Source organism: Heteronotia binoei, chromosome 16, assembly GCF_032191835.1.
Source record: "Heteronotia binoei isolate CCM8104 ecotype False Entrance Well chromosome 16, APGP_CSIRO_Hbin_v1, whole genome shotgun sequence".
NCBI classification, from domain to species: Eukaryota; Metazoa; Chordata; class Lepidosauria; order Squamata; family Gekkonidae; genus Heteronotia; species Heteronotia binoei.
Window position 1 is genome coordinate 48,899,664 of NC_083238.1, and position 25,152 is coordinate 48,924,815.

The 25,152-nt window shown below is 43.6% G+C and overlaps 1 protein-coding gene across 1 annotated transcript in view; it reads right to left on the minus strand.

The window, feature by feature from the left end:
* The window catches only part of CASP10 (caspase 10), a 36,296-nt gene that overhangs the window by 4,029 nt on the left and 7,115 nt on the right, over nt 1–25,152 (minus strand). Inside the window, exons 3-9 of the mRNA XM_060257289.1 lie at nt 24,418–24,517; nt 16,806–16,941; nt 14,313–14,404; nt 11,079–11,112; nt 8,206–8,265; nt 5,865–5,950; nt 3,845–3,947 (exon numbers count right to left, since the gene is read on the minus strand). Coding sequence (XP_060113272.1) covers nt 3,845–3,947; nt 5,865–5,950; nt 8,206–8,265; nt 11,079–11,112; nt 14,313–14,404; nt 16,806–16,941; nt 24,418–24,517 — 611 coding nt within the window. The remainder of the gene's footprint in view (nt 1–3,844; nt 3,948–5,864; nt 5,951–8,205; nt 8,266–11,078; nt 11,113–14,312; nt 14,405–16,805; nt 16,942–24,417; nt 24,518–25,152) is intronic.

Below are 25,152 nucleotides of genomic sequence, written 5' to 3' on the forward strand. Positions count from 1 at the left end.
TGTAAAATAAATCGTAAACTAACATACATGTATTTATTGTAGAAAGCTAAAACGATTTAAGGGCCCATCATAAGCCTCTAAAACCACAATGGGAACCCACTCAACTTGACCTGACGCGTTTCGGACCTAGATTGGTCTTCTTCAGAGGTCAGAAAGGTAAGTACACATATTGACTCATAATACAGAATAAAACAATAGAACAATGCTGGACCACAAGGAAATTTAATGAAGTGACAAAGGCTTAGAGATATTCTTGAGGCCTCTTATTCTACAGCCTTATGTCTTAATCAAGGGCATATCCTCCAGGGGTCGTTTTTGTAGAAAAATAGGTGGTGGAGCTCATCCAGGGATTGTTATACAGCTGCACATACTATGCAATGGACAAGGAGGTGGAACTCTCAGAAGGAGGAGGTGGAACTCTCAGAAAGGTTCAGGAGCTGTGCTCCTGTGAGCTCCCACTGAATCCGAGGCCTGGGCATACATATTGCATCCAGTGTCTTATTGTATGCCGCATGGTCCAGAATTGATCAAGATAGGTGTAAGGTCAGAGCCTATGTACCAAGAGTTATATGTTGGTTTATGATTTATTTTACACTTTGTTTTTAATGTTTGGCCCTTTAATTGCATATTAACCTTTCAGGTTTCTTACCCTAGTCTTGTAGATATCAGTGCCATGCTTTCACCATTAGACATTAGCTTTCTAAAAGAAAATTACCACCATTATGTTGAAAAAAATTGAATAGGATGATTGATAAAAGGTATCTGGCGGTATTGAGGATGTAACAGGTTTTTCATTAACATAAGAAATGAAATCAAACCATTTTTCAACAAACGCATTGGCCATTAAAGGATTCTCAGACTGTAGTATGTGTGTTGAAAGTTTATCTTGTATCAGCAAATCCCAAACTTTATCAAACCATTGGCATAAAGAAGGAATCTTATTAGTTTTCCAGCACTGAGCTACTTTCATCGTTGCTGCCAGAAATAATAAGGAAAGCAGTTCTAATTTCAAGTTAGAACAAGGTTTGTTATTGCCAAAAATTAAGTGAAATTATTTCTGGTGTAAATGGAATATCAAATCCCGCAAACTCTGCAATAGTTCCTGTACTAGATTTCCATAATGTGCTAAGTTAAATTTGAGTCATAAAAGAAAAAAAGAGTTGAAACATATCCTCCTGCACTGTGAACTTTATCAAGAGGAAAGATTGTGACTAATTATCCCACTTTTATCTAAATTCAGACCCTTGGAGTTTTATAAATTTTAGAAATGAGGTACTTCAGAAATTTTGATTGGAAGATACACAGAGCTCAATAATGCAGGCGGTAGCAAAATTTTGTTGCACTGTAATTTGTAAGAGAACATATTTGGGAGAACCCTGATTTCATCGACTGTTTGCACATTTATGAGTCATCTTCCTTCATTGCTGTACTGGTCTTTGACCGTAATAAAATACTGAATTGAAATTTTAGTCATAAAAGGCATCTGTATTTGTTTTACCTCCTTTCTGCAAGACAACGGGGGAAACAAATTGTGGGTGAAATCCAGAGAAGAGTTTGGGCACTCTCAAACCCCATTTAAATCCCTCAATGATATTTAATAATAATAATAATAATAAATGTATTATTTATTATTATCATTAATAAATAATAATAAATAATACATTAAATATTATTTCTTATTTATTTTATTTTAATGTATTATTATTTATTTATTATTATTATTAATTATTTTTATTATCATCTGTTCATTTATATTCTGCCTGTTCCCCATAAGGGCTCAGAGCGGAGTACAACATGAATAATAAAATCACAATAAAATCAACATAACAATAAAACAGCATTACAGTAAAACCAATTTCAATATACTGTCCAACAGAATAGTTCAGCAGAACCAGATGGCATAACAACACAATGCAGCAAAACAGCACAGCAGGGGAGGCCAACCAATCTAATGAATAGATGCCCGCTGCCTCACCCAAAAACCTGGCGGAACAGCTCCGTTTTACAGGCCCTACGAAAGTCTAGCAAGCCAGGTAAGGCCTGGATCTCCATAGGGAGCTGATTCCACCAGGTTGGGACCAGGACTGAGAAAGATCTGGCCCTGGTAGAGGCAAGATGGGCATCTCTTGGGCCAGGGACAGTCAGAAAATCTTGGGAGGCTGAACGAAGCTACCTCCGGGGCATAAATGGGAAGAGACAGTATTAAGAATATAAATTTGATAACATATGAACATATTAAACTGCTTTATGCTAAATCAGGCCATATTGTCTACTCAGACTGGCAATAGCTCTCCAGGGTCTCAGGCAGAGGTTTTTCACAACACCTCCTACCTGATCCGTTCATCTGGAGTTGCCGGGGATTGAACCTGAGGCCTTCTGCATGCCAAGCAGATGCTCTGCCACTGAGCCACAGTCCCTTCCCAGCAACATCCTCTTATTAGACTGACGCACACAAAAAAGAATTCTCAGGGCAGGGGTGGCCAATCTGTGGCTCGGGAGGCACATGTGGCTCTTTCACACATATTGTGCGGCTCTCAATGCTGTCGACCAACTTGGAGAAGGCTTGGAGAATGCATTTAAAGTTAAAGTTGCTTTCTTTCCACCTCTCATTCCTTCCCCATCTATTTGCTTTCCTTCCTTCCTTCCTTCCTTCCTTCCTTCCTTCCTTCCTTCCTTCCTACATCTGATGTTCATGTCTTGTGGCTCTCAGACATCTGACATGTATTCTATATGGCTCGTATGTCATGTGGGTGCCTTGGGTCTGGTGGGAGCAGCTGCAGTTTCTGCATGGAGAGAGGGAGGGAGGGGTGGCAGGGGTGGGAGCCAGCTACCACCAGTTCAACTTGCACTTGATTATCCCAGATGGTGTGGCCTAATATGCTAATATTAGGGGGTATGACCTAATATGCTAACGAGTTCCTGGTGGCCTACAAATGATGTAATAAATTTCTAAATGGCCCTTAGCAGAGAAAAGGTTCCCCACCAGTGGGGATCACAGGGCCGGCCCGTTTTAAGCATGTTTTAAGTTTGTTTGTTTTTTAAAATGTGTGTTTGTCTGTGTTTTTAATAAAATGTATATCTCTGCTACAAAATCTTAAATAGGTACACACATGGCCCGGCGTAACATGGCTCGGCCCGGCCCAACAAGGTCTCACTTATGTCAGATCTGGCCCTCATAACAAATGACTTTGACACCCCTGCTTGTAGAGAGTCTAGTGACAGGTGTTTGTTTTCAAAAAGCACCTCTCTGACCTTTGACAGGATGGCTTCCAATTTATTGGCACGTGTCCCCTTTACTGCAGCAAAGTCATCAATATACCCATCTCTGAGCTACAACAATCAAGGTGTTCAAGGCACACAAACAAATCTTTTGTCAAACAGGCTTTCTCCAAACTCCCAAACAGATATTTTGGACCCACCCAAAACAAAAAATGTTCTGTAGCTTGAAATGGTATAAAAAGTGGTGGTTGTAGATTTTCCGGGCTGTGTGGCCGTGGTCTTGGCATTGTGAGACCTGACGTTTTGCCAGCAGCTGTGACTGACATCCTCAGAGGTGTAACCCAGGAAACTGGAGTTCTCTCTGGGACAAATTGAGAAGAAGTTAGTAGGCAGGTAATTTATATCCACTCAGGCAGGTGGGGTAGGATTGAGTCATTATCTTGTGGGAGCTTCCTGGGCTGTGACATGCTAACAATGCCAAGAGCGCGGCCACACAGCCCAGAAAACCTACAACAACCAACGGACTCCGGTCATGAAAGCCTTCGACGGCATAAAAATGGTTGAAGCAACTAGCAATGTTTTTCCTGTTGCGTACAAATAAAGCATTTTCTTTTCACTTGCTTACTGGCATCTATCTGAGATCCCTTCCTTTGTCCGAGAGGTCCTTCAAAGTTTTCATTATTAAAAAGGAGGCAATATCCTTTACGCAGACCATCCATTTTATACTTCTGTGGAACAAGAAGATAGGCCTTATGCATTTTATTGGAACACAAGAATCTCTTACCAATAGACTAGAAGCACATTTCAATATTTCAGAGGCTATACATCATAACAAGGTAATTTCAACAGTGTGTTTATGCCAATATCTGCAATCCTAGAATAAAGTAGGATTTCCTGGCAACAGTCATTTATTCTATGCTAACTTCCTCATTCCCTACTAGGAAGCCAATTAGAAAATTAAGACGAGCTCTGCTGGATCTGACCAAAGATCCACCTAGGCCAACATTCTAACAGTGGCCAAGCCTCTGGGAAAACCTCATTCTCTTCCTGAAAGCTACAGCCTTCCTCTCTCTGTATTCGGCATTAATTTTACCACAGTGTCTCTGAAAACAGGGGTTCCATTTAAGCTTTTTTTAGGGATGTACCCACAACGGAGAATGTACAGCCCACAGTACACATGATTTTGCCTGAAAGGGAAAGCAGGCCTTTTGGACAAAATTAAAATTAGATACTTATTTCTCTTCTGCACACATTGTCAGAGGCCTGAAATGGCTTTTGTTACTGTGACATGGAAACAGGCAGGGGTGGAATTCTAGCAGGAGCTCCTTTGCATATTAGGCCACACACCCCTGATGTAGCCAATCCTCCAAGAGCTTACAAAAAAGAGCCTTGTAAGCTTTTGGAGGATTGGCTACATCAGGGGGTGAGGCCTAATATGCAAAGGAGCTCCTGCTAGAATTCCTCCCCTGGAAACAGGGCTATTATTTCTAGAGCAGAATCTTCTCCGCCACTTGCAATGTCCCTCCACCCACGGTTTGTCCATTATTTGATGGACTTTTATCTATTTATTATTTTATTAGATTTATATCCCGCCCTTCCTGTCAAAGTAGGCTCAGGGTGGCTTACGGTCCAATGGCAATATAAAAACATAAACACTTGCTAAAACAATAAAACAGAGGTGCTATAGAGCAATACTACCATACAATAATGTCATTGATACAGTAGATAACTTGGCAGTTCTAAGACTCTCTTCCTTCTTCACGGTTACTTCCAGTGGTCTAGGCCAGTGGTCCCCAACCTTTTTGGCACCAAGGACCGGTTTTGTGGAAGACAGTTTTTCCACTGATCGGGGGAGGGTTGATGGTTTCGGGATGATACAATTGTGCACTTTATTTTGGTGTGGTGGTTAAGTGTGTGGACTCTTATCTGGGAGAACCGGGTTTGATTCCCCACTCCTCCACTTGCACCTGCTGGAATGGCCTTGGGCTAGTCACAGCTCTGGCAGAGGTTGTCCTTGAAAGGGCAGCTGCTGTGAGAGCCCTCTCAGCCCCACCCACCTCACAGGGTGTCTGTTGTGGGAGAAGGAAGACAAAGGAGATTGTGAGCCACTCTGAGATTCAGAGTGGAGGGCAGGATATAAATCCAATGTCATCTTATTATTATTATTACTACATTGTAATATATAATGAAATAATTATATAACTCATGGCCCGGTTGCTAACAGGCCGCAAACCAGTACCGGTTCACAGACCGGGGGTTGGGGACCCCTGGCCTAGGCAATGTTAAATGCAGATTCTTGTTTTGAGCTCCAAGTTGAGGAATTAAATGCAAGATGGAATAGCTTGGTCTTGCAGGTCCTGCGGAACTGGGAAAGGTCCTGCACGTTCTAGAGATCTGCACAAACCTACATGGATTACTTTATTTAAGTCCAGAGTTGGAGGTTATGCATGGGTCAGGACACAAAACTTTAGCCACCATGATGCAACCCAAAGGCTTGGCCCCCCACAGCAAAATCAGAGGAAGAGAATTGGGCCATAAGGAGGCACGTATAGAAGTGAAGAGATGACCAAAATGAAAACAATGGAAGCAAGTACACAGATTTTAAACTCATGTAGGTACTGGGTTCAGAGGTGCTAGTCGGGTACCTTGGTTGCAATTTTTGATTCATCATCCTGTTCGCCCAATGAAAAGCTCTGTTCTGAGTGGCCAACCGAATCTTCTGCTTTGACGCCTAAGAAACCATGACAAAGAAATGGGTCATTAAAATCCCAATTATGCACGTGTATCATTTTGTTAGAATAACCCCTAAAAATTTAGGGCTTAAAAAAAAAAGGAAACACGCAAACACATAACACACATGACGTAGATTTTGTTCCCTTGTGCTTTATTCTTTTAAATTAAATATTTTTAGGGACATACATTCTCTTTTCTGATATACAGGTGACTCACTTCTTCAATGATAAAAATTTTATGAACTGGTTATGAGTAAAAAGGAGAAACCAGTTATCAATTCATACCTAATGTGTGAACAGCCAATGAGGATGACTAATGGTGTTAATGCTAAGACCCAGTATTGATGATTAAAAGACTTTTAGAAACAAACAGAATCCCCACATGGTTCCAGTTGCAGCAAAGTCAATGAGAAGAGTGGTGAGCCCAGGGCTCAGTGGTAGAACCACTGCTTGACATGCAGAAGGTCCCAGGGTTCAATCCCCAGCATCTCCAGTTAAAATTAGAGGTGATGCTAAAAACGTTGACAGCTGCTGCCAGTTGGAGCAGATAATACTGGCCTTGATAGACCAAGGACCATGACTTAATAGGAGGCACCTTTGTGGGTTCAAAAACTCAGGGCTTTTTTTTGTGGCAGGATCTCCTTTGCATATTAGGCCACGCACCCCTGATGTAGCCGATCTTCCAAGAGCTTACAGGGCTCTTAGTCCAGGGCCTACTGTAAACTCCAGGAGGATTGGCTACATCAGGGATGAAGATGAAGAAAACATGAAGATACAATGCTTAAGTGATATTACTTTTGTATAGTGTAAAAGATTTTGTTGGAGTTGTTAATTTTTAAATTCTTCCTTTAATAAAGAAAATGCAAAAAAAAAAAGTGCATCTAGACTAGCTCTTCTTCCACTTCATTTCACTTCCCTCTCTCACCACGACTATTCCAGTCTTCAGGGCTTTTTTTGTAGCAGGAACTGCTTTGCATATTAGGCCACGCACTCCTGATGTAGCCAATCCTCCAAGAGCTTACAGGGCTCTTAGTACAGGGCCTACTGTAAGCTCCAGGAGGAATGGTTACATCAGGGGTGGGTGACCTAATATGCAAAGGAGTTCCTGCTACAAAAAAAGCCCTGCAAAAACCCATAACAACAAAGATAGATCCAGGTGTTGCTCTGAAGCAGTAGAAGAAATCTGGAGTCCAGCGGCACCTTTAACACCCGCAAATTCTTGACTTTGCCTGAGGAAGTGTGTTCACACCTTGAATAAAACTGTTGGTCTTAAAGGTGCCACTGGACTCAAAATTTGTTCCGTAACAACAAAAACACTGCAATCGTTCTTAAGAGCCAAACTTTCAAGACTTCGCCCCCCACCGCAAAAGCAGGGGAAGAGAACTGGGTCATAAGGAGACACGCACAGAAGTGAAGAGATGACCAAAATGAGATATCGGATCGTAAAATGGTTACTGTGGTAGAGCAAATATTCCTTTTATTTTTTTTCAAAGATACCAGTGAAATATATACCAGAAGCATCTTTCCAACATACACATCTCAGGCTCATTCGAATTATTGGTAACGTGTACGACTCTCGTTCCTCAAAGTTGTGTGTTTGTTCCTCCTGCACAGGCATGTGTGCGAGCTCCTATTAAGTCTTCTCTCAGCCCTCCCCTTCAAATTGTTTTTTTTCCTTTCACAATTTCAGGCAGGACAGCTTGAAATAGGGTTGCCAAGTCCAATTCAAGAACTATCTGGGAACTTTGGGGGTGAAGCCAGGAGACATTGGGGGTGGAGTCAGGAGCTAGGGTGTGACGAGCATAACTGAACTCCAAAGGGAGTTCTGGCCATCACATATAAAAGGGAGTGCATACCTTTTAAATGCCTTCCCATAGGAAATAATGAAGGATAGGGGCACCTCCTTTTGGGGCTCATAAAATTGGACCCCCTGGTCCAATCTTTTTGAAACTTGGAGGGTATTTTCAGGAGAGCCACTGGATGCTATGCTGAAAATTCGTTTATCTCAAAAAGCAGCCCTCCCCCCAGAGGCCCAGATACTTGCGGATCAATTCTCCATTATTTCCTATGGGAATAAATCTCCATAGGGAATAATAGAGTTTCCAGCAAGCATTTCCCTTCCCTCCCCCCGCTTTCTGATGACCCCAAAGGGGGAGGGCCTACAATCTGGGGGATCCCCAGCCTCCACCTGGGGATTGGCAACCCTAGCTTGAAATAATGAAATCCAGCACTCACAAAACAGCTTATGACCGACCTGGATTCGATCCGAGAGAATGAACGTGACCAGTGTGCTGCCTCAGGCTGCCGTAAGAATCTTTTGAGAGAGAAAACAAAACACGAAACAAACGTAGATGCCATTAATGTTCTCTGCCTACCCTAACAGCAAATATATAAATGACCTTACATTATTCTGAGAAGGGCTTTTTGGTGTGGCAGGAACTTCTTTGCGTACTAGGCCACACCCTCTGATGTAGCCAATCCTCCAGGAGCTTACAGTAGGCCCTGTAAGAAGAGTCCTGTAAGCTCCAGGAGGATTGGCTACATCAGGGAGGTGTGGCCAAATATGCAAAGGAGCTCCTGCTACCAAAAAAAAGCCCTGATTCTGAGGAAACATTTCTCTTCCAAATACCTTTGGTTTCTTTCATCAGAAGACAAGATTCTATTGCAAATAATTCACAATGAATTCTTTTACCAAGTGAGGACTTAAAATAGACTATTAGATTCGCCTCCTGCTGAAAACTAGACTGGGATTTTATTACTTCCAGAACCCATCATGAAACAGATCAGTAAAGTCAACACTATTAACAGGGATGCCAGCCTCCAGGTGGGACTTGGGGATCCCCTGGAATTACAGCTCATCTCCAGACTACAGAGATCAGTTCCTCTGGAGAAAACGGATGTTTTGGAGGGTGGACTCTGTGACACTGTACCCCACTGAGGTCTCTCTCCTCCCCAGGCTCCACCTCCACATCTCCAGGAGTTTCCCAACCTGGATCTGGCCCCCCTGCCCCAAATCTTCTGCCAGTGGCTGGAGGAGGGACTAATTTTGACCTGTTTGTATATGCATTGTTAGTGACTGGACATAGTTACTATACTTATGCACATGATAAGAATGCACATTTCGTGGTTAAATATACTTGATTACAGCCTCGATAACTTCTTTCCAGACACAATATACTATAACAGAATATTTATAATGCCTTTCGTTATTAGGAAAACTTTCCCTAGCTGCTTTCTCAAATCTTTTGGTCCTGTAGATCAAATGCGTACATGTATACCTGGTAGATATTATGACATTATCAATTTGATGTAATTAATATATGGACAGAGTACTTATTTTTTAATTCAGCTGCCAATTATGTATGTGTGTGTGAATATATATGTATGTGTGTGTGTGTGTGTGTATATATATATATATATATATATATATATATATATATATATATATATAGTGTTCTGTTGTTTTGTTTGTATTTTGTGTATATATATATATTTTTTCTGCTGGTATGCTATGCTTATACACAAAGAATGATTGCAGATACAGTCATTTATTGCTTTATTTGTATGTTTATTAAGCTCAATAAAAAGTTTTTGGATTTAAAAAAAAATTTGGTTGGGATCTACCTTACCTTAATGGGTTTGGGGTAGAAAACTCTTAAATATAAAATGTTTACATATGACACACATTTCATGCATGTGCAAGCATATTATATACCGCACATGTTCATAAGTAAAATTTCTTATACCCACACAAAGGCAAATGTTGTCTTCTTCGCTACCCATTAAATACTCACCTATCAGCAAAGGTCTCTTCTTTCGCTTACATGGATTGCCTAGACTTGATGTTGACAGTTCTCCTTAACTAACTACGGTTGGTGCTGGATAGAACTTGGGTGGGAGGCTGTTGAGGAAGACAAGGATGCTTCCTTGGTGGTCTCTTATCTAAGAACTATCCAGGGCTGACCCTGCTTAGCTTCTGAGATCTCATGAGATCAGGCTAGCCTGGGTCATCCAGGTCAGGGCAGAGCGGTCTTTAATGTTTCATGCCACCCGCAGTTCTCTCAGATCACATTAGAGCATCCCAATGATTCTGGGAACAGGAGCAAAGCTATGAGTGGAGTGCAAGTGATTCTTAGGAAACATTCTTTACACGTGCTAAATAATGCAGTTTCAATCCGTTTCCGCAACTGTTTGCAAATGGATTTTGCCATTTCACACAGCAAAATTCAGTTGCAAGAGGGTGTTATTTTGTGTGTGTGTGTGTGTGTGTGTGAGAGAGAGAGAGAGAGAGAGAGACCACATCTGTGGTTCTCGTGCATCTGGCCCAGTGGAGTTCTCCCTTGCTGAGATCCTCACCAAGTGACCACCTTGACTGAGAAGGAGTTGTTGAATCCATGGCGACAGTTTCAGAGGGTAGCCACGTGGTCTGCAGTAGAGCAGCTGGGTTCGAGTCCAGTGGCACCTTCGAAACCCACAAGATTTTTGGGGTGTCAGGATATGTGACAAAACAGCTTCGACTCTCAAAAGTTTCAACCTCTAAAATCTTATTGGTCTTAAAGGAGGCTACTGGATTTGAATCTAGTTGAGTCAATGACATTCCTAAGGCTTTCTTTGTAGCAGGAACTCCTTTGCATATTAGGCCACCCACCCCTGATGTAGCCAATCCTCTTGGAGCCTACAGTAGACCTGTATGAAGAGCCCTGTAAGCTCTTGGAGGATTGGCTACATCAGGGAGGTGTGGCCTAATATGCAAAGGAATGCCTGCTACAAAAAAAAGCCCTGGGCATTCCCAATCTACCCACAAGGGCGATGGATATCCACTTAAACTCTTATGGAGCTCTCCAGATATTTTATGCTCTTCTATATTTAAGCAGAATCCCAAGTCCAGAATAAAATTCAGGAAATCTGGGGGAAGAATGCTTAGTGTTCATTGCTCCCTAGCCATATATTAACCTTGCCACCTTCCAACCCACACGTCCACATCAGCAGAATGGCTCCAAAAGAAATGGACAATTCACACAGCAGTTATGCCTAGATATACAAGTGAGGAATATACAACACCCGGAATATACAACAAGCATGGAAGACTGCTGCTAGAGATGGCTTCTACTTTTAACAAAGACTTACCAGAACTTTTTGTTGTGCACTGGGTAGATCCTTCCTGTTTAGGAGGGAAAAGGGACACAAAATTAGATTTCTGTTGGGTGAGATTTGATCTGCAAACACTCATTTAAGATATTTGCCCAGGACGACAAGATGCTCAGAAAGGGCTCTTGATCACAAATTATTCCAAGTGCATCTAGACTAGCTCTTCTTCCACTTCATTTCACTTCCCTCTCTCACCACGACCATTCCAGTCTTCATGGCTTTTTTTGTAAAAGGAGCTCCTTTGCATATTAGGCCACACACCCCTGATGTAGCCAATCCTCTAAGAGCTTACAGGGCTCTAAGTACAGGGCCTACCGTAAGCTCCAGGAGGATTGGCTACATCAAGGGGGTGTGGCCTAATATGCAAAGGAACTCCTGCTACAAAAAAAAAGCCCTGCCAGTCTTGACAAACACACATGCCTCCTCTTCTTCCTCCTAGAACTGAGTATTATGGCATTTAAAATAACCTTTAAACATTAATGCTAAAAGGTTTCTTTTTAAAAGACACCTTTTTACTTAGACTTTTAATTAACGAGTTTTATCTTACCAGCTTTTTGATGGTCTGCTTCTGTTTTATGGAGAGTTTTGATGCTGCTTATGTCTAATGATTTAGGATTTTGTTTCCTGTTTTTTGTACTGTGGTTTTCAATTGTTGGCCGCCTCAAGCACAACTCTGAGAAGGCGGCGTTTAAAAATGTTCTAAATAAATATATAAGGGGTTGATGTTTACCATCTTATGTTCCTATAAGCACAGACAACGTCAAGAGGAGACTGGATTAACATATAGAGCAGAGGACTGCTGGTGGCAACTGGGTTTTGACCACTATGTGACACAGAATGCTGGACTGCATGGGCCACTAGCCTGATACAACGTGGCTTCTCTTATGTTCTGAAGAGCAGAGGTCCATCAGTGGCTATGAGCCATAAGGTATAGGTGGAACACACTGTCTGGGGCAGTGATGCTCTGTCTTCTTGGGGCTTGCAGGGGAGGGGGAGGAAACAGTGGGAAGGCTTCTGGAGTTCTGGTTCCACTGGTGGACTTCCTGATGGCACCTAACTTTTAGCCACGGTGTGACCAAGAGTTTTGGCTGGATGGGCCACTGGCCTGATCCAGCATGGCTTCTCATATTCTTATGTTCACCACACAAACATATAATATTATTTAGTTTATGTATTTTAAGGTCCCCCTCTTGTTAAGGCCTCCTGCTTTTATGGACTATAGCCACAACATATAACTGAGTTTGTCCTATCATAAAATAAAGAAACGGGCTCCAATAAGGAAATAGTAATCCCAAAGAGGTAGTTTTATTTGTGGATACCATAGTCCCAAACTTCATACCCCTTTAAGAAGAACATGCTATTCCACAATCCATACACACACACAAATGGCTACATCCAAAGGTGCTTTTTCTGCAAGCAGAAGACACTTTGGACTAGGCAAGGAAGGAAAGGAAAGGTCCCCTGTGCAAGCACCACTTGTTTCCGACTCTGGGGTGACGTTGCTTTCACAACGTTATCACGGCAGACTTTTTACGGGGTGGTTTGCCATTGCCTTCCCCAGTCATCTACCCTTTCCCCCCAGCAAGCTGGGCACTCATTTTACCCACCTCGGAAGGATGGAAGGCTGAGTCAACCTCGAGCAGGCTACCTGAAAACCCAGCTTCCACCAGGGATCGAACTCAGGTTGTGAGCAGAGCTTAGGACTGCAGTACTGCAGCTTTAACACTCTGCACCACGGGGCTCTTCTTTACAATTTTCATGCTGTTCCTGAAAGTCCCCCAAACCACATGAGAATCTTCTTGGGTGGCCCAAGGTGTGAAAGAAGAAGAACATGGTAAGCAGGACAGGTCTGTCCTGTTTAGGGGTTTTTTTTTTGAGGATTTGGCCCAGGGGTGTCAAACATGTGGCCCGAAGGCTGTATCAGCCCCTCCCCGGGGGCTCCTATCAGGCCCCCAAGCAACTGGCTGTCATTTGCTTCCTTCTCCCTCTTTCTTGCTTCCTTCTGCATAACAGCTTGCTTTGCTGCGATCTCTCAAATGCACAGCAGAGCTACTGAGCCAAGCCTCTCTTCCTTCTATTGACTGAGGCTTCCCCCCCCCACAACCCAGTCCCTGGGGAAGGAAGGAAACAGCCAGAGCTTCCTTTGCCCAGTTCTCTGAGTCTCATGAGAGAAATACAAAGAAAGTACCTTTAAGACCGACTGCTAATGTTTTAAGGATGTTTAAGGGGTTTTTTTAAAAAAAAATCTTTGTGCTTGTTTGTGTCCTTTATAAAGTTTAGATCTCTGCTACCTAATCATAAATAGGTACACACATGGCCGACATGGCTCATTTATGTCAGATTCGGCCCTCATAACAGATGAGTTTGACACCCCTGATTTAGCCCCTCAGCAGAGGGCAAACGCTGACACAGTGTGGGGTGAAGCCCACCACCTTTTCGTGTGATCTTCTGCAGCCAATTAAATACGTACAGAGAAAAATCTCCTTAAATTCAGCACCTTCAATGCTAAGGATTTTCAGGTTTTTTGGCTTTTTAGTTAGGGTTGGCTTAGGAAAGAAAGTTTATTTTAGTGTGACAAACAAGCATCCTCATCATTCCTAACTGGGGTGTGTAGGTTCTGTGGGAAGGTGTTCTGTGAGAGAAAAGAGCAACCTTAAACCTGCTGAGGTAAACCTCCCCTATCCAGAAAAAGGGGAATCAAATCTCTCCTCAGGGGTTATCAATGTTATAAGAAATCCAGCTTTGCTTTATATATTTATCCACAGATCATATTTACCTTATTATATACTTAATGTTCTGTTAAATAAACAATTTATTATCTCCACCTGCATCTTGTCTGCAAGTAAAAAATCTTAAGAAGCATGGGTTTCTATTTACCTCATATATAAATTCAGCCTTAAGTCTAATAAGGTTTACGAATAAAACATCTTTAGGGGAACACATAGCTTACACACTCCCAATCCTTAATTTAAAGCTTGTGTGTGTCCCCCTTTTATTTGAATGTGGGCAGCTGGGGCATAAGGAATCTACAGGAAAGGCCAGAGCTGGGGACTGGATAATCTTCAGTCCAGAAGGCCGGGGCTACAAAGCCTCCCCACCGCCCCATAGCTGCCACACCCCTCAATATCTGCTAACTCTACGTAAAATGCTAAAAAAATTCATCTACTCCGTCCAAGTGAGACAACAGAAAATGACAATTTCTCCACAGCCTACCTGGATAGCAGTGGGCAGGCTAGCACCTCCTAAAGGTGATCTCCGGACTGAAGAGGGCACGGTTTCTTTGCTTTCTTGAACTGACAGAGAAACTTAAGACAGGACAATTTTAAAAAATTAGAATGCAAGCTCTCACTCTTGCTTAAAAAGAATCAACCCAGATAAAAGGAATAACTCGGAATAGTGATCCTAATGGGGTGGGCACATACAAGTGCTCAAAAAGTTAGCTAAAGGGATGAAACAGAGAAATCTGCTGATGGCCCACTCCTCAAGGGAATTTAGCAGTCTACACTGGGATTTCAGGTGCAACATTAACTAGCTTAAAGGTATCCATTTCTAGTACCTGAAGAGGTAGACTGGTTCCTACAAAAGCTTCTGATGGGTTAGAATTCAGTCTCAAAAGTTGTTATTCTTAGCCATAAGGGGCCGTAGCTCAGTGATGGACAAGGGTAGAATTCTAGCAGGAGCTCCTTTACATATTAGGCCACACACCCCTGATGTAGCCAATCCTCCAAGAGCTTACAAAAAAGAGCCTTGTAAGCCCTTGGAGGATTGGCTACATCAGGGGTGTGTGGCCTAATATGCAAAGGAGCTTCTGCTAGAATTCCACCCCTGGTGACAGAGTACAAGCGAGCAGTGTCCTATTAAGGACCAAGTATACCTCAGATTTTTCGAAGGCTGGGAAGAATGGTGGGGATCTGGCTTGAAACCCTGGAGAGATACCCTGTTGACCAGAGCAGGCAAGACTGTGTTCATAAACTTCAAATAGCTCTAAGTCCAATTGGCTTTAACCTGGATGGCCCATGCTAGCCTGATCTCAGATCTTCAAAGCTAAGCAGGGTCAGCCCAGGTGAGGACTTGGGTGGGGCCACCTAGAAAGCCCAGAGGCAGGCAATAGGAAATCAACTCTGTTCATCTCTTGTCTTGAAAACCCTAAAGGGTTTGCCATAAGTTGGCTGCCAACTTAACAGCACTTTTCATCACTATTATGTCCGATTGACAAGTATCTGTCATTGGAGAACAAATACTTGTCAATCGGACAATCGGAACACCACCTCGAAAGCCATGAGGTGTGGTGGCCAAGCACACGACTAAGGGCGCGTTCACACTACGCTAAATAATGTGTTTTGCAACTTAAGAAAAAAGACTGTGGGTTTATACCCCGCCCTTCTCTCTGAGTCATAGTCTCAGAGTGTCTTACAATCTCCTTTATCTTCTTCCCCCACAACAGACACCCTTGTGAGGCAGGTGAGGCTGAGAGAGCTTTCCCAGAAGCTGCCCTTTCAAGGAAAACTCTTGCAAGAGCTATGGCTGACCCAAGACCCTTCCAGCAGGTGCAAGTGGAGGAGTGGGGAATCAAACCTGGTTCTCCCGGGTAGGAGTCCACACACTTAACCACTGCACCAAACTGGATCTGGATTTTTGCTATTCTTATGCAGCAGAAATCCAGTTGCAAAACGCATTATTTAGTGCAGTGTGAATGCACCCCAAGGCCATGAGTGGTAAGATTGAGCCTCATCTGGGTTCCTAACTGTTAATCATCCTACAGCTATTTTGAGAAGACTTGTTCTTCAACGACCCATTATCCTGGTCATGCTGCACCTATTGGAATGAGGAAGGCAGTGGCAACTGGATATGGCTTGGGCAGAGCCATCTGTTTCTGTGGCTCAGAACCAATACGCTATTTCAGTAAACACAGGGGTTCTGGATGCTACTTTCTCATCAAATGATCGACTCTCCTACTTGGTTGATGGGGACAATTCTACTGAACATGAAGAACATTCTTCGGCTGAACAAGTAGTTATTCTGAACTTCTTACAAAAATGCTCTCCACTAAGTATGTGAAAAGCATACTTAAACATCACGCAGCTGAGATGATACAGCACAGGAGTAAAATCAAGATAAACCTGGGACTGAGCGATTCAGGACATCTTTCGTCCCTGCTATCCGTTAGAGAAGGGGAGTAAGAGCCAGAGTGAGAACTGGGTATGGATCTAGGAGAACCAGATTAAAATCCTTCCTTGAGCCAGTTGCTCTGTCTCTCAGCTTAGCCCCCCTCACAGAGATGGGTGAGATCAGGGCTTTTTTTCTTGTAGCAGGAACTCCTTTGCATATTAGCCCACACCTCCCTAACATAGCCAATCCTCCTGGAGCTTATAGTAGGCCCTGCACTAAGAGTCCTGTAAGCTCTTGGAAGATTGGCTACATCAGGGGAGCATGGCCTAATATGCAAAGGAGTTCCTGCTACCCCAAAAAAGCCCTGGGTGTGATAAAACAGAGGACAGGAGAATGGCGGTAGCCCTTTACGTGCCCAGTGGCTATAAATGAAGTAACAAAGTTCAGGATTTCTAATTTTTTTGCAGGGTAGCCAAATGTCAGAGAACTGTAGACAACAAAGATACACAGATACACTTCTGTTTACACTATGCAACTACAGAAATGTTTGTTTCCCTGGGCTTGATGGCACATGGGTCTTCTCAAAGTTACACATACCTCTTTTCAGTTTGTACGTTATGATTTTCTTCTGTAAGTCTGGCGATACTTTCTTGCACACATCTTCCAACAAGGTTAGGTTGTTCTCAGATAAGAGGTCTTTCTTCTCTAAGGCAGTCAGTAGTTCTATACCAGACTAGGAGAGAAATAAAATGGAATATTTAGACTTTTATTTATACCTTTTCAACCAATCTTTCCACATTGTCCATCATGCTCTCCCATATGCTTTTTCATTAAAAAAAAAAAGTGATGAAATTCCTCTTAAAACCAACACACAATCCTCAGTCCTCGATTTAATCTCTGTGATTCTCCAATTCCAGGCTTTTCTCATGTGATGCTAAATTTAAAGTGCTGAAAATCTCAGGTGTTCAATCATCACCCTTGATTTCTATGGAGATTCAGAGATGCTGTGTGAATGCATCCAGGGGAAGGGTCCAAGTGTTCAGAGGGCTGATTTAACAGCAGTATAGAAACCACTATGACCTTTTCCCTTTTGGTACAGCAACCATTTTTGTGCCTGCCACAAGTCATAAATGAAGAGCCAGGATGCACATTCCTTATGACACAAAGTTAGAGTCCAATAGCACCTTTAAGTTTTATTCAGGCTGTGAGCTTTCGTGTGCACGCACACTTTGTCAAACAGTATGGAATCAGACTTGCCTGTCCATACATACATACACACAGTCTGGGAGGGCACAGTGGGAGGGCTTCTAGTGTCCTGACCCCACTGATGGACCTCCTGATAGCACCTGTTGGGTTTTTTTGGGCCACTGTGTGACACAAAGTGTTGGACTGGATGGGCCACTGGCCTGATTCAACATGGCTTCTCTTATGTTCTTCTGTCTGGGGCAGTGATGCTTTGTCTTCTCGGTGCTTGGGGGACAACAGTGGGAGGGCTTCTGGAGTTCTGGCCCCATTGATGGACCTTCTGATGGCCCCTGGGTTTTGGCCATTGTGTGACACAGAGTGTTGGACTGGATGGGCCATTGGCCTGATCCAACATGGCTTCTCTTATGTTCTTATGTTCACACACACACACACACACACAACACATATGGCAGAGGTTGGACAGCAAATCAGCATACAAGCATAACATATAATGAAATGTTTCAACAGATGCAAACAGAGTTCCTAAGGTCTTTGTAATTTAGATTCAATTCCAGGAGAAAACAGGCAAATGTTTCAGTGTCTCAGAGTGTTCAGAATGTTCAGAGTGATATCACCCTGATGTTATGTCCCCTCTCGAGTGTGGAGGTAACAGACAGCATCTTTTTCTTAACTCTGGTGTTGGTGTTATCGCCTCTGTTGCCAGACCACAGGAGTGCATTCCAAAATCTATTATGATTCATTACATTACAATTACAATCTAGCATTCTGCTATTTCAAATAAGAAATACACTAAAATAAAGAGGATGGGCTATGCATTCTTAGATGCTATTGGACCCTAACTTTGTCATATTGCTTCAGACCAGGGGTGGCCAAGCTGTGGCTCGGGAGCCATATGTGGCTCTTTCACACATATTTTGTGGCTCTTAAAACCCTCACTGTCCTTTTGGCTGACTTGGAGAATGAAGCTTCAGTTAAAGTTGCTTTCTTTATGTCACCTCTCCCTCTGTCCTGGCTCTCCTCTTCCTTCCTCCCTCCCATCCTTCCTGCCACTCTCAGACATCCGAAGTTTATTCTATGTGGCTCTAACGTTAAGCAACTTCGGCCACCTGGGTTTCAGACCAACATGGTTACCCACTTGGATCAATCCTATAACACGTAACCATTGTGGGATGCCCTTATCACTTTTCTGTGGCCTGTCCACCACCTTATGAACTGCCAACGTAGTGACCAACCAAATCACCCTGGCACCACTTCACTAGCGCAGATGCCAACTCAGTCGTTCAGCTGTATGTATCTGGAATATCTGTCTCTGACGGAGTTCTCTCTCATGTTGGGGTATGCCAAATTCAGTAGTTACTTTCTTAACAAAGAAAACTGAAACTATGCCTTAAAAACCCTGTTCCTTCTCTTCTTATCCTACTGTTCCTCTGACTCAAAATTCTTAAAATCCAACCCTTTTACAGGCAGGGCTATTTTTGTAGCAGCAACTCCTTTGCAAATTAGGCTGCACACCCCTGATGTAGCCAATCCTCCTGGAGCTTACAGTAGGCCCCTTTAAGAAGAGCCCTGTAAGCTCTCGGAGGATTGGCTACATCAGGGGTGTGTGGCCTAAAACACAAAGGAGTTCCTGCTACTAAAAAAGTCCTGCTTACAGGCAATCTTCACAGATAAATATTTAACAATTGTTAAGGTGGTTTTCCAGTCTCTGGACTTTTTTTTAGATGATAAATTCACATGGAGAATGAGGAGACAAATACCTTTCTCTCAGGTTAAGACCTAATTTCGTAGGGCCTGCAAGACGGAGCTGTTCCGCTGGGCCTATGGTTGAGGCAACGGGCGTCCTATTATTCCATCATTTGGCCTCCCTTGTGGTGACATCATGCTTATTACAGTGCTATCCTATTGTTATTATCATCGTATAAGGGGGGCTTACAACTGGTTACTGATATGCTGCGCTCTGTCTGCTGGCGGTGCATTTTATTTGTTTTTACTGTTAATTTTAAATTGGTATTTAAACTTTGGCATGTAGGTTTTTATTGTTATTTTTATATGTTGTGATCCGCCTTGAGCCCACTTATGGGAAAAGGCGGAATATAAGTCTACTAAATAAAATAAATAAATAATTACACACTCCAATAAAATATGCGGAAAGGCTGAGGGACTTGGGAACGTTCAGTCTGGAAAAGAAGAAGAGCGGGGACACAATTGCTCTCTTGATGAGCCCTGTAAACTCTCGGAGGATTGGTTGCATCAGGGCTAATACGCAAAAGAGTTCCTGCTACAAAAAAGTCCTGCTTTACAGGCAATCACCACAGCTATTTAACAATTGTTAAGATGGTTTTCATCTACAAGGAAACACTGGACAATTTATTTTTATGATAAATTCACATGGACAAAGGGGGGAGGGGACAAATACCTTTATCTCAGATAAGACCTAATTAAAGAGGGAAAGGTAGTCCCCTGTGCAAGCACCAGTCGTTTTCAACTCAGGTGACGTTGCTTTCATGGCGGACTTTTTACAGGGTGGTTTGCCATTGCCTTCCCCAGTCATCTACACTTTCCCCCCAGCAAGCTGGTTACTCATTTTACCCACCTCGAAAGGATGGAAGGCTGAGTCAACCTCGAGCTGGCTACCTGAACCCAGCTTCCGCCGGGGATTGAACTCAGGTCGTGAGCAGAGGGCTCCTGCTGCAGTACTGCAGCTTTACCACTCTGCACCACAGGGCTCTTAAGACCTAATTATACACCCCAATAAAATATGAGGAAAGGCTGAAGGACTTGGGAATGTTCAGTCTGGAGAAGAGGAGGTTGAGGGAGGACATGATTGCTCTCTTGACGCAGTTGAAGGGCTGTTTCTTAGAGGAGGGCAAGGAGCTGTTCCCACTGGCAGCAGGGAAGAGGACATCGATAATGCGTTTAAGGGCAGGCCTGCTGGATATTAAGAAAAACTTTTTTACACTAAGAGGTGTTCAACAGTGGAATTAGCTACCTAGGGAAGTGGTGAAGGAAGGATATTATAGCATTGGAGAAAGTTCAGAAAAGGGCAACTAAAATGATTAAAGGGCTGGAACACCTTCCCTATGAAGAAAGGTTGAAACACTTAGGGCTCTTTAGCTTGGAGAAACGTCGACTGAGGGGTGACATGATAGAAGTTTACAAGATAATGCATGGGATGGAGAAAGTAGAGAAAGAAGTACTTTTCTCCCTTTCTCACAATACAAGAACTCGTGGGCATTCGATGAAATTGCTGAGCAGACAGGTTAAAACGGATAAAAGGAAGTACTTCTTCACCCAAAGGGTGATTAACATGTGGAATTCACTGCCACAGGAGGTGGTGGCGTCCACAAGCATAGCCACCTTCAAGAAGGGGTTAGATAAAAATATGGAGCAGAGGTCCATCAGTGGCTATTAGCCACAGTGTGTGTGTGTGTATATATATATATATATATATATATATATATATATATATATATATATTTGGCCGCTGTGTGACACAGAATGTTGGACTGGATGGGCCATTGGCCTGATCTAACATGGCTTCTCTTATGTTCTTATGTTCTTATGTGAGCTCTCCCTCGCTGGGGAGAAGTGACATCATGTTGAGGACGTTGTACAGCGTTGCTCTGGTTTTTGGGAAAACTCTATGCTATAATAATAATCATCATCCCTTTTATTGGCATACTCAGGCATAATACAAAATGAGGGTAGACAACATATACAGTCTGAGATTAAGAACAATAAACTAATAAAATTTATAGTGAAACGCCCCGCATAGATTTTAATGGACTTTTCCAGAAATTTACTAACAGCCCTTATGATTTCTATTTCATTACCTTTCAGTAGCCAATCCCATTCACTAGGTTACAGGAAAGGAGAGAAAGATTTCCAAACAGTTCCCTCCGGGGATTAGAATAAAGCTGACAATCCAGCAATATACGTTGGATGGAATCTGGTCAATTCGCCCCACAAGGATAGACTCTATGCTTTAAGCCCAATTTATCCATAAAGTTCGCCCCGAAACCAGAGTGTCCCCAATGTGATTATGTCACTTCCGGGAGACATCACTGCATTGGGAATGTCACACAATGTCCCCGCCTACCCTTGAAAGGTCCCCCAAATCTCCCCACTGGACAGGGAAGGGGATCTGGTAACCCTAACCTGAGAGCACCTTTGAAATTCTGACAATGCGGTGGGTGCAATCATAAAATGGCTGCCAAATATAGCTACTATGAGAGGTGAACCCAACCACACAAAAGGGAAATCAATAAAGGCCATGTGTGGGACACCACCGTAACATTTAACATTTGAATATTACATAGTTATGTCTCACATGTACTCCCTGAACTTTGACCCTGCTGCTTAAAACAAAAAATCTTTAGAACGTCATATATAAACGTCTGTCGAGTGGGGAGCTGCTACATGCATCTCCTACAGTGTTCGCTCAAAGCTGTGTGAGTGAGCTAGCTCACAGTTTTTTAGCCTCCAGCTCACACATTTTTGTCTTAGCTCAGGAAGGATGGCCCCAGAGTAAACTAGTTTATGCAGTAGCCAAATCGCTTCCTCACAACTTTAATGCCAGTATGGCGGAACCTGCCTGATTCAGCCTTCAGACCAGTCCTGTCAACTCCCTTTTGGGTTGCCAACTCCTGGAGGGAGCTAATCTTCCTGTCACTTGTGCACGCTGCCACCACCTACTCAATTTAGAGGTTCCTGACTTGAGAGGAACAGGACTCCCAATCTCCTTTGCCAGTTCTGAGGTCTGGCCTCAAGGTCCTCTGCCAACCCAGCACCTGGTTACAACAGAGACCAAAGTCCTTCTTTGGGAGACTCCTGGAAGATTGGCACCCTTGCCAACTGTATGCCTTCCCCCTTCTGTGGGCTCCCCTCTTGCAGTAGTGTGGTCTAAGGTGGTTTGGGGAAACTATGTGGCACAGAGGGACTCAAGATTATAACAAACAATATATTTATTTAAAGCATTACAGGCATTACAAAAAGCGGACAGAAGAAACAAATCATAGTAGGAAAAAATGCTCCTTCTCTCCCTGTTCTAATATTTGCCCTGTCCATATCTTCCAGAACAGACAAACTCACCAACTCAACTGAACTGACTGAACTCAAACTGCCAGCTTCCTGCCAAAAATCTCTAATATAAATTGCAATTCTCGCCCAAGAACTGGTTTCCCCTGTCTCTCTAGGAGGCCTCCTCAGAATTGCTGCTTCCAGACAGGAGGAGAGGTTTGGCTCTGTAGCTCCTGTGCAACTGAGCAAGCCTTGCAAAGCAAGCTGTTACAGAAGGAAGCAAGAGAGAGGGAGAAGGAAGTAGATGACAGCCAGTTGCTCGGGGGCCTCACTGAGCCCCCGGGCCAAATGTTTGACACCCCTGACTTATAGTGTAATAAAAATGTGTTAGGCTAAAGTGTCACGGGACTCTTTTATTCTCATTACAGAGGATTATTTTTTTTAGCCATTGTGGCGTTGCAGTTACAGGATTTTTTGGATGACGCTTCCACCCTGGACCCATGCCAGTCTGGTTTCCGCCCGGGCCATGGGACAGAGACAGTCTTGGTCGCCCTCATGGATGACCTCCGGCGGCAACTGGATCGAGGCGGCTCGGCGGTATTGCTGCTGCTAGACCTATCGCCTACGTTCGATATGGTCAATCATCAGCTGCTGACCCGCCGCCTCGCCGACGCAGGAATTTGGGGGCTAGCCTTACAGTGGCTCTCCTCCTTCCTTGAAGGTCGGGGACAAAGGGTGGCAATTGGGGGGGAGCTGTCTCAGAGACACCCACTTCACTGTGGGGTGCCTCACGGGGCAGTTCTCTCCCCGATGTTGTTCAACATCTATATGCGCCCCTTGCCCAGATTGCACGGAGGTATGGGCTTGGTTGTCATCAGTATGCTGATGATACCCAGCTCTATCTATTGATGGACGGCCGGACTGGCGATGTCCCCATAAATCTGGACCAGGCGTTACAAGCCGTGGCTGGCTGGCTCAGGCTGAGTGGGCTGAAGTTGAATCCGGCGAAGACTGAGGTCCTTTGCGTGGGCCGCGGCGGGCCAGGAGGGGAGATCACCCTACCAGCCTTTGACGGTGCGCCACTGATACCAGTGCGCAGGGTCAAGAGCCTGGGAGTGCTACTGGAATCCTCCTTATCAATGGAAGCCCAGATAGCTGCCACTGCTAGATCCGCCTTTTTCCACCTTAGGAGGGCGAGGCAGTTGGCTCCCTTCTTGGAGTGCAGCGACCTAGCAACTGTGATCCACGCAACGGTCACCTCGAGACTAGACTACTGTAATGCTCTCTACATGGGGCTGCCCTTATGCCGAACACGGAAACTTCAGGTAGTGCAGAACGCGGCGGCCAGGCTGTTGGTGGGACTACCTTGGTGGGAACACGTGCGGCCTGGGCTGCGGGACCTGCACTGGCTGCCGGTTGTGTACCGTGTTCGCTATAAGGTGCTGGTTATTACCTTTAAAGCCCTATATGGCCAAGGACCTGCCTACCTTAGGGACCGCCTCTCCCCATATGTTCCCCAGAGAGCACTGAGATCTAGTTCTCAAAACCTTTTAAAAATCCCTGGGCCAAGAGAGGCTAGATTGAAAACGAGGGAGCAAGCCTTTTCAGCAATGGCCCCCTGATGGTGGAATCAACTTCCAGAGGTGGTGCGAGCCCTGCGGGACTTGAATCAGTTCTGCAGGGCTTGCAAAACCATCCTCTTTCAGCTTGCTTTTAAGACAGAACCCGGCTAAATTGACTTGTAGCCATCTAGCCATCTTATATATGACTGTGAACTGTAGCACCTTAATTATTAACTTTTAATTTATAACAGCTGTTTTATCTATTTTAACTAATCTATAACGATAACCTAATTGTATTTTAATCTGCTTTTGTCTTGATTGTATTTATTGAAATCATGGTTGTCCCATGTCTGTGAGCCGCCCTGAGCCTGCCTTTGGCGGGGGAGGGCGGGATACAAAAATAAATTTACTTACTTACTTACCATACGGGATTGTCTCTTTGGGAGATGATCTTTCAGAAGGAACACAGCAGATGTGAGACCATCCTCCGTGAAGTCTTCTGACAATTCATACAGCATCTGTCTGTGTGCGACAAGTCTCAAAAAGTGAGCTGGCTATTATATAGTATACATGCTGCCATATCTAACTTCTTTTGATGTGCTTTCTTTATAGCCGGCCTTTCTTGCTTAGACCGAAGGTAGATTACACAGTGTAAGAAAAGGCAATCAAACCTTTTGAGACTTCCAGCTGAGGGAAATGAATTTGGTGTTTGAGCTGAAGTGAAACCAGATGTATAAGGGTTAACTTTAGCCAACAGAGAAGCAGGAGTGAAATTTAGAGATCCTGCATATTTTAGCGAGGTCTCTGTGTTACAGGGTTTTGATAAATCTTAAGGGCATCTTGGGAGCGAGAAATGAAAGTGTGACAAAGGTTATGGGATGGGGTATACAGGTGGACACTGGGCATGCTTAATAGCTTCATGAATATTCACTAACACACCCAGCATAGGTAATTGCTTCATTTACATAGTCATACGATGTATGTTAGAGGGTGGGGGTCATATCAAGGAGCTAATGTGTAATGCTGTGAAGAACGTGGTCTGAAAGAATCATAAACCTTGTTCTCATATCAACTGGGAGGACAAGGGAGAGACTTGTGGCCGGAGTAGTATAAATATATATATTTTTAATTCTGTACTTTGAGCTTGCCTGATGTAT